The sequence below is a fragment of the Watersipora subatra genome, chromosome 4, assembly GCF_963576615.1.
Source record: "Watersipora subatra chromosome 4, tzWatSuba1.1, whole genome shotgun sequence".
Lineage (NCBI taxonomy): Eukaryota > Metazoa > Bryozoa > Gymnolaemata > Cheilostomatida > Watersiporidae > Watersipora > Watersipora subatra.
The window spans coordinates 48,451,071-48,461,265 of NC_088711.1; the positions used below are offsets into that span (position 1 = coordinate 48,451,071).

General features: G+C 33.9%; 1 protein-coding gene across 1 annotated transcript; it reads left to right on the forward strand.

The window, feature by feature from the left end:
- The first annotated feature begins 870 nt into the window (after nt 1–870).
- LOC137394309 (leucine-rich repeat protein SHOC-2-like) lies at nt 871–9,370 on the forward strand. The gene is made up of 6 exons (XM_068081028.1): nt 871–952; nt 2,084–2,173; nt 4,244–4,304; nt 4,689–4,829; nt 5,722–5,862; nt 9,025–9,370. The coding sequence occupies exons 1-6, from the start codon at nt 871–873 to the stop codon at nt 9,368–9,370; spliced, it is 861 nt and encodes a 286-aa protein (XP_067937129.1).
- Nucleotides 9,371–10,195: the final 825 nt, after the last annotated feature.

Here is a 10,195-nt window from a genome sequence, read left to right on the forward strand (position 1 = left end):
CTATCGGTCTCTTTGCAACTATTGATGCGTTAATCACACTTTCATCTTATCTGAGCATTATGGATGAGAAGAGAAACTAGTTTTCTCAGTTTGTGGTTGTTAATGTGAGCTCCTGAAGCAGAGCTAAAATCAATTATATTTGGAGAGGCATTTACTTGATACTAGTAAAAAGGCTTTGACATGTTGATTGTCTGATGAAAAGTTCGATGAGAATCAATAGTATTGAGCTTTTCTTACAAGGTTAAACTTGATTTCTAGCAAAAACTTCCTTGCCACCTGTTTGCACAAGTCAAAGCTATTTTCTCAGGACCTCTGCTATATCTATAAAGCTACTTTAAGAATTACTAGCAATAACTATCCATACAGGCTATATTTAAGGTAATCTCACTACCGCTACAGAATGCTAATAATAATACTATAAAATGTTATAAACTATTTTGAAGCTTACTTTTGGCAGAGAATGTGCTCAGTTATTAAATTTGATTGTAAAAGAAGAATTTCATTTACAAACATTTCACAAAGTTGTTCAGTGAATTAAAATAATAGAAATAGACAATCTGAAGTGAGTGGAAAGGTTGGAGTTAGAATAAAGTTTAAAAATAATTCATTAAAAATAAAAAAATATAACAATGAGCAAGTTAAAATAGGTTATAGTTAACTTAGCCTGTGATCGTAATCATTGTCTTTAAGTATACATTGTCTGTCTCTTGTGTGGCCAAGGCTACATCTCAGTTCACCTGTTTTATGATAATGCGACAATAAAAACACTTTTTTATTTATGTTTCAATATTACTTTAACATTTTATTTATGTCTCTAAATTAGTTATTCACAACTATATTTAATAAAATTTTAGCAAAACAAAAAACAAAATGGATTCTCACAGCTCTCGTGGAGGAAAGGCAAAGGCTACAAAAAGAAAAATACCAGAAGAAAATGTCAAGGGCAAGAAGGGTGGGTATATGAACGGCATTTGAATTTTTTATGAATTTATTTGACAAAAACACGAGGTAACAAAACTATAGATTTACAACTGTACTATAATGTAGCAGCTACCAGATCTTCTAGTAGCTCCCAGAGAGGAAAGGCAGACGCTATATAGTCAATTAAGATCTATTTTGATTCAGAGATTTGCAGTTATGACTTGTGTTTGATATGCATGACTTCTTTAAGTGTCTTGTGTAACTGAGTTCATTAGTCACGTACAACTTAATTGTAGTATAGCGCAGATATATGCACTACAATATCTGCATTAGAAACGTAAACTTATGCTTTACCATTTTTTGATTCCCAATTTTTCCCATTTTGTAACAATAAAAATAGAATTAACATTTAATTGCAATGCTTAAAGTTCTCTTACAAAAGGATCACTGAACTTTTGCTCCAATGTTATCTTAAGGTGAGTGAGTATGACTTGTGCCTAACTTTGAGGGAGATGATTGAGAGAGAGATAAAGGAAAGAGAGAGAGGTGAGTTAGAAAGGAAGGTGATTGAGAAAAAAAGAGATGAGAGAGAGGGAGAGGCAAGGAGAAAGACAGACAAGTGAGAGATATGAGTGAGAGAGAGAGAGAGAGAGAGAGAGTGAGAGAGAGTGAGAGAGAGTGAGAGAGAGATGAGAGAGAGATGAGTGAGAGAGAGAAAGAGAGAGAGAGAGAGAGAGAGAGAGAGAGAGAGAGAGAGAGAGAGAGAGAGAGAGAGTGAGAGAGCAATGAGTGAGAGAGATGAGTGAGAGAAATGAGTGAGAGAGATGAGTGGAAGATATGAGTGAGATGTACATGAGTGAGAGATAAGAGAGAGAGAGAGAGAGAGAGAGAGAGAGAGAGAGAGAGAGAGAGAGAGAGAGAGAGAGAGAGAGAGAGAGAGAGTAGTGTGAGAGAGGAGTGTGAGAGAGAAAAGTGTGAGAGGAGTGTGAGAGATGAGAAGTTTGAAAGACAAGTGAGAGAGATGACTGAGAGGAGTGAAAAAGAGAGAGAGGAGTGAGAGAGGAGTGAGAGAGAGGAGTGAGAAAGAGGAATTTTGTATAAATTTGCTCAATGAAAACATGAGGTGATAAAACTAGAGATTTACAACTGTACTCTGATGTAGCAGCTACCAGATCTTCTACCAGCTCCCAGGGAGGAAAGGCAGACGCTAAGAAAAGAAGAGTACTATTTGAAGATGTCAAGGACAAAAAGGGTGGGTATACATGTATAACCATCAAAAAATATTAAGTGATAAAACTAAAGATATACAACTGTCCTCTAGACTCGCTTTTATATTTTACCAGCAAGAGGAAAACTCAACCTGTCATTATTTATGATTTTGCTATCATATGATCCTATTTTCGCAACATGAAACATTGCCTTCACGAGTATCCATCTGTGTGTCTTGTCATTTAGGGAAATGAAAATTAATCTAAATTCTTTATTGTAGTGCAGATCTTTATAAGAAACGAAATAGCTTTGAGTTCTAAAATTATACATTTTAAATTTTAAGTGAATGTCTCTAAGGTAACTTGCTCAAGTTTATTAATACTTGATTTTTATTTTCACATCATGATTAAACTGTTAGTGTCCACTTGTATTGCTAGAACCTACTCAAACAACCTAGTTTCCAACATAATGTGGAAAAAAAACGTAACACTTCTAATTGAACGCCATGGCGCCATTTTTTAACCCTTCTTTTATAATGGTGGTCAGTTGGAGGTGGCGTTCAAACAGAGGCTGGCGTTGAAATTTTCAATTGACACACAGAATTTTAGAAAGATAAATTTAGTTCTTTTACAGGCGAAGGAAATTTTGCTTATATTTTGCTCTCTTTTTCTGGTGGAGCGATATTAAACCTTTTTAATGCAATAAATCTGCTAACTTACCTTCAGTTTGTCAAAGATCTCTTAATAAATCTGCATTGAGAAACTAAAAAAATATCTTTACCAGCTGATATCTATCACTTGTAACTAACCTGCAATGATATAATAGCCTTCTGTCCTGCTTCACAATTTTGCTAAGCTTTCAATTTTTCATTTCATTCTAAATTTGAACACATATTTTTATTTTATATCTATGTTTACCAATGTGGCATAAAAGCTCATTGCACTCATTGATATGTTTTCTATAGTTCGCAACCAAAACTAGCTTTTTATGTGCAATAGAAGAGGAGTTACGAGAGCCAAGCAATTGTAAGATCAGATTATTGCAATGATGCTATCAAATAATATGCTATAATTCTGAGAATTTATAAGTTATAAGGTGATAATCTATCAGATGCTACAAATTATTAATTTATAATGCTACAAATACAAACCATACTTATACTATACGCAAAAACAAAATTTAACGTTTTTAAAATAAAAATATTTGCATCGTTTGCTCTGATTGCTGCGTTCTAATTGTTGCTTTCGATGGAACGAACATATTCTGGTTGTTCAACACCGTCCACAATGTCCTCAGACCTCAACTCTTTTTTGCACTAATGAACTTGTCAATATTAGCGTAGAACATTTTCGGCAGAGCAAAACGCTGCATTTCCTAAATGCGTAAAAGTTTTGCTTGCCAAACGTAACCTTTGGCCTAAAACTAGTCGATCATCTACCATCGTAAATGTAAACCGCTTGTTATATACATGTAAAGTAATGTACTTTGAAGTAATAAAACCATGCACCATGCAGAACCATTAAACAAGGAATTATGTACTATTAGCTTGAGACAATTATTAATCATTTCTATGCCGTTGCTTTTAAAGTTTCAGAAAAAAAAATAAAAAGCTTTGGAGTTTGACAACAAGGGAATTGATGGTCATTGATGTAAACGATTCATTAATAATATGATTTTGTGGACACTTTTCTACTGATCACTTGATATTATAGGTTCATAAAGATCAAAGATTGTAAAAGTGGCGTTCAAATAGAGGGTGGCGCTCTATTTTTCAATCCTTCTCTCATAGTGGTGTTCAATTAGAGGCTTTAAAGTAAAATCAAAGGCAAAGAATTATTTTCAGTTTTGATGTAAACAAAATAGTGCAAAATTTTGCTGGTGAGTTATTCAAAAAACTTGGTTTTTAACAGGACATAAAATAAATACATGACTGCATTATTAAGCATTATTGCTTCTTATGTAACAAGAAGCAATTTATCAGAAAGGTTCAGCAATATGCTTTCTTATTAAGACTCCAAATTAGTTTGACTCCGGGCTAGATAAGATTGTCTAAAATTAGTTTATAATAGCATTGTAAATATAATATATTTAATAACATTGAAAATATTTTTAGAGAAGAAGGAAGTCGAATGTGTCCTAATTCAGAACAAGATGAAACGACAAGATTGGAAAAGGTACCAGAACTGTTTGAATAATTTGACAGACTACAAACAGAATTTCGTCAAGCAAATATTCTCAGGAACAGCTTGTTAATCTAGTGCATTGCATGCTCTGAGATGATGCTATTAGCCAGTTATTTTGAATACATTTGTTGTACAATTACCTAATGCAAAATTAGCCAGTTCAGTGCATGCAAACTTGGTTAAAACTGGATTTGGTAGTCTAGAGCTGACCTGTAAATGATAAGTTGAGGTTCAGTTCCCAGGAACACTGTAATAATATGACCATTGTGTACCCCAGGGTTTGTCATTATGGTAGCTCTCTGTGAGTAATTGCAAAGCACTTGCTATGCAAAATGAGTACCAGACATGTAACTTTCTGTAAATTGTAATTTTTAGTCTTTCAAAGTTTACCCATTTGGCAGAGCTATATATCATGGATCAGGACTTGTCAGAAGGGCTCCCACCAGTACTGCATACTTTGAACACCCTGAAGGTGCTTAGTCTTGGTAGATGCAAAATAAAAGCCATTCCAAAAAGGTCAGCAATTGATATCATCATTATTATTGTTACTACGATTGTTATTATTATGATTATTATCGTTGTTAGTATTACCATAACTTCTTGATTTCTTCTGTTTGAAAACTTGTGTGAATTGTTCAAATCGCAAAATTTAGATATCCAATACCGCTCCTGAGATTTCTATTTATTTTAGCAGAGCTAAAACTTTTACTCTGCCTAATTTGTTATATTCAGCATTCTCAAGTATTTGACATTCTTGAAAAGCTTACTAATTGGTTGACTGCTTCTTCTCTACCAGGTTTATTAGAGTAGTTGATTCTGATCTGAATCATCGCAACAATTTTGTAAGCTGAAGAAAAGCATAGTTTGTTCACTTTTGCATCAATACTGTTAATTTGTATATCGGTATTTATTTTTATCGTTGGTTTATGAGTATTGCTTTTCTGCCAGAATGATTTTCCATAGCTGATGGTTCTGGAGCAAATAATAGTGAGACCTAGGTAAAGCTCCTATGTGCATTTTCTAACAGTATATAATCATATGCCTTTATGCGCCACTTTATATCCACGTCTACCAAAAGATAGTGTAATGTTATAGTCATTTCTCTGGTTTTTTGTTTTTGCTTGGAGTTCACCTTGCGCAGCAATAACTTTAATCGTAATCTGCCTCACATTGTTTCCAGCTTTCTTGCCTCTAACATTCTAATCACAATAGATATTGAAGTCTCTTCTGTTGTTTTTAATGCATACCCTGACCCATGACATTACCACTTATCGCTATGGTTAAAACCATGAAGTCTACTTCCAGAAGTTGATAGTAGCAGCTCGGTCTTTCCTTTTACTCGTTTGTCTCTTCCAGCAAACATTCTACAATTTGTTGAACTCTCCTTTTTTGTGATTTTTATTTTCAGCCTAGCCTCTCTAAGAGGTCTAACCGAGTTTCAGCTCTTCACAAATGACTTCTCTGAAGGACTTCCAGAAGCAGTCTGTGGTCTCACCAGCCTTACAACCCTTAAGATCTATGATAACAAACTCACAGACCTACCAGACGGGTAAAGCGCTTAAAAAATAAGAACGATTTTTTTAATTATTGGCTTTTGATTTTGATGAGCTGCCACAACTACAAAAGCATCCATCTTATTCATTTAATTTAATGAAATGAATCTGAACTGTTGGACCAAAATTTGTAAACGGAATAAATCATTGGAAGAAGCTGATTGGATGATTTGATTGACCCGGATATTATAGTTAAAAATAAACTTACACAAATTTTTTTGTATACTTTATCAGAAATTATCAGTATTTTTCTATCATTTGCAATTGTTTTTCATAATTGATGTGATCTGGTTATCAGGATGTTTTTAGATTAAAACTTTGTCGCGATCAAGGCGCTTAGAAGAAATTATGTGCAAAAGGACATAACTAGTTGTTATTGTTGCAATAGTTTATATCGGCTATTGTGTTAAGTCGAAGTGATACACGCCTCTCTTCTGTCAGTCTCTTCGCAATAATTGACGTCGTAATTGCACTTTTGACTAATCTGGGCATTTTAATCGCGATCAAGTTTTATCGATTTTAATCTTGATTTTAATCTTAAGTTCATGATTTGATCAGGAAAAATTCCTTTGGGCAAATTCAATCAGCTGTAATTATTTAAATAAAACAAATTGACCAAACAGCACTGAACTAAGAAAGAATAGAAATATAGAATTTTTGCTAAATCATCACTGACAACTTAATCTTTACTATAATATGAGCAGTGTTCATTTGTCCGTCATATAATATCTGTCCGTGTCTGTCCGTGTCTGTCTAAGGTCACACTACGAGTGTAAGGAAAAGCATTCCCTTGCGCGGAAATGGCAGACGTGGTGTCAGATGCAAAGGCAAGCACGTTATCACTACACCAATCGGTCGCCTTACCACTTCATGGGATCATTAAGCACATAGTGAATACTAATGACGATCTCTCATGGTGTACCAAATTGCCAGCATACTAGCACTAGTGACAGCTGTTAAAAACAGCATCAATTTTTTCAATGCCTTTGATCCCTCTTCATAACGTTTGAATTGATTCTGAACTTTTTTTAGCAATTTTTTATATCATTAAAATTAACTCGCTCATATTCTATGTCTTCTCTCAAACTTTTTCCGACCAAGTGTTATTAAAACTTTTATGGTAATCTATATATATATAAATCTATATAAATATAATAAAATATATAAATATATCAAATTAGTCGTTGGCAATGTGCCAGGCTAATGGCAAGTAGCAGGCAACTACATTACCGGCCACTGTTTACAGGCCTGTATTTCCTGGTTGTAAGTTGGGCAGCAAATGTTAGGCGACTAGCTATGAACAGTTGGGGTTTGGGGGCGGTGTAAGCCCCCCAAAGCTCTGGACCTTTTAAGCGTCAACAGCCCTCAAAGTATGCATAAATGCAATCGACTGTAAGCATCAAAATCTACATAAATATATTGTTTATGGCTCATGAGAGGCAAAGCGTATTTTTTATTCAACGGATGATAATAAAATTATGATATAAAACCCATGACACTACAGATTTCTGTAAGGGACATTGACAGAACAAGAGCTATTACTTTTTTATTGCAATAGCTCTTGTTTGACAGAACAAGAGCTTTTACTTTTTTATGGCAATAGCTCTTGTTCTGTCAATGTTTACATGGCAGAAATCTTTCACAACTGATTTTGTATCTATTTCAACATCTTTATACATGTGTAATATTAGAAGATTATTTGAGCGAGCCTGTCCCGTAGTGCTCCTCATCGATGTTCTGATTCAGTTGTGCTAAGGAAAATGCAATTTGGGGTCTTCTTCACACCCTCCACTATCTATATATATATTTGTCAAAGTATGTGTGTCCTTCCAGTTATAGCTATTAAAATATTGGAATAAAGAAATTTGTGCTTTCTGATGGATTGGAACTCACAACAATTACCATAAACACACCTACATGTTCCTTATCTGGACGCTCTACCACTGAGCTAGAACGGCATAGTGACCAAAGAAGTTTTCATATACTCCATAAACCATGCTAATTATTTTAGCCTTGCATCCACGAGTTACAATGTACGATGTCTCTGTTCAGAAATATTTTGGAACTTAAGCATATGCAACGCAATGCTTCTTTATTTTTTTCTTTAGGGCTAATTTATTTGACCCCACGATATCGACAATAATTTACAGTGGTTTGAAAACCTTTACAGTTGTTTTATTTATTTTCAATTTAGTTGTCCTGCACAAAGCTTTTAGTTACAATTGTTTAACAAAGTTTGAAAAGCTTTACAGTTGTTTTTATTTTCTCTTTTAATTTATTTCAACTACACCAAAACACTTCGCTCATGATATGTAGTTTAAAAGTTAGAATTGCAAATGTTGTTATATATTAAATACAAATCGATTTTTTGTTCAAAGAACTTTTCATCACATGGGCAACGCCGGATAGCACAGCTAGGATGCAATAAAGTTCAGTTTCCAAGTTTTAACAAAGTCTCACAGATCACTCATTTGGTGAGATCACCACGGAGACAATATAGAACACTAGTTGCTAGTAAACTAGTTGTTGGAAATTCCTAATGAATGAGCTTAGACTGCAATTCTTAGTATTTAGCCGAGAATCATTGAAAAGTTGGGGCGGCTAGCCGGCCAGCCGCTCCAGGGAATACGGGCCTGACTGTCTATAAGCTCTTCTAATACTCGTGCAATGCAGGGAATTTGACTAGTATAATACAACTATGAGTCTACCACTATGCATAGTAATTAATCAATGACATTGAAAATCAATTTGGGTGATAAAGCTTAAAAAGAAGTAATAACAGGCATTGAAAAATGTACTGAAAGCAACGACTCAACCAGTACAAATAGACAGTCTACCATATGCAATTACAGGACAGACGGAGACAGTTAATCAATAGAGAGTCATATTACAGCAGGTGGAAACAGATGATCTATTAAAAGTCATGTTATAGCAGGTGTAAAAAGGTGATCTATTAACCGCTATATTATAGCAGATGTAAACAGGTGATCAATTGAAAGCCATGTTATAGCAGGTGTAAACAAGCGAACTATTGGAAGAGCATGATGAGCCTGGAAAAGTACTGATACACTAATATGGTTTTGATTTAATGCTTAAAAGACATGAAAATTTGTAGCATCAGAAAACCTACATCAGATGCTGTTTGTGTTTAATTGCAGCCTGAGCAGACTCACCCAGCTAAAGGATTTGGACATCTCCATTAATAATATCGAGAATGTTCCAAATTGCGTATTCACGTTCAAGAATCTGAAAAAGCTTACAATTGATTCGGAAAAGTTGAAGATTGATAAGGAGATCCTGAGTCTACCACACCTCACTAAAATTGAATTAAAGGGCCATCAACCCAGAGTTGTTAGAGGTCACAAAGACATTAGAAAATTTTGTGAATATCCAGGAAGAAGCAGTGCACAAAGCTCACAACACAATTCAGGTAAACAAATTGCATTAGAATTAGAAGCCTGTCATTTACCATTACAGGCTATAAACAGATATCAAAATTTGTGAATGCTTTAGATTTATAGATTTATCTGTCCTTAAAAATATAAACTTCGTTATAAAATTAAAATAAGTTTATATATACTTTATATTATATACATATTACAATATATACATACATACACAGACTGTATATATATATTTATATATATATATTTATATATATATATATATATATATATATATATATATATATATATATATATATATATATAATACATATGTGGCTTGCCCAAATACCAACAACAATCAACTCAGGTGAGTTGCAGAAAAGTGCGCTATTGAGAACAGCTAAGATCTTGAGGCGAGTGCTCAAACTCCCAGGTCTCTGGTAGGAGACCCGAGTTAGAGCAGAATTTACCACCCATATGGGGCATCCGGGGTGAGGAAACAATTATAAATTTGGTAAGAAATTTATTAAAATATGACCAAGCAAAAAATTACTAAAGGTTTCGTATTACACAAAAGGTGTGTAACACTCATCAGATAAAATGCTTAGTGAGGACTATTACTATAACTCATCAGGACTATCACTAGTCCTCACTAAGCATTTTATCTGATGAGTGTTACACACCTTTTGTGTAATCTGAAACTTGTAGTAATTTTTTGCTTAGTCCTATTTTAATAAATTTCTTACCAAATCTATAGTAAGCTCTACTTTAGTATCGCGCACTTTATGCTGACTTTCAGCCTATACTTTATTATATATATATATATACATATATATATACATATATATATACATATATATACATATATATATACAATAGAACCTCTAATTGAATGCCACCTTTATTTAAACGCCACCTTTAATTGACTGCCACCATGAAAGAA

Coding starts and splice junctions, on each gene's coding strand:
- LOC137394309 (XM_068081028.1), top strand. CDS start 871: ATGGATTCTCACAGCTCTCGTGGAGGAAAGGCAAAGGCTACAAAAAGA. Junction 2,174..4,243: donor AGATGTCAAGGACAAAAAGG/GTGGGTATACAT, acceptor AAATATTTTTAG/AGAAGAAGGAAGTCGAATGT. Junction 4,830..5,721: donor ATAAAAGCCATTCCAAAAAG/GTCAGCAATTGA, acceptor TTTTATTTTCAG/CCTAGCCTCTCTAAGAGGTC.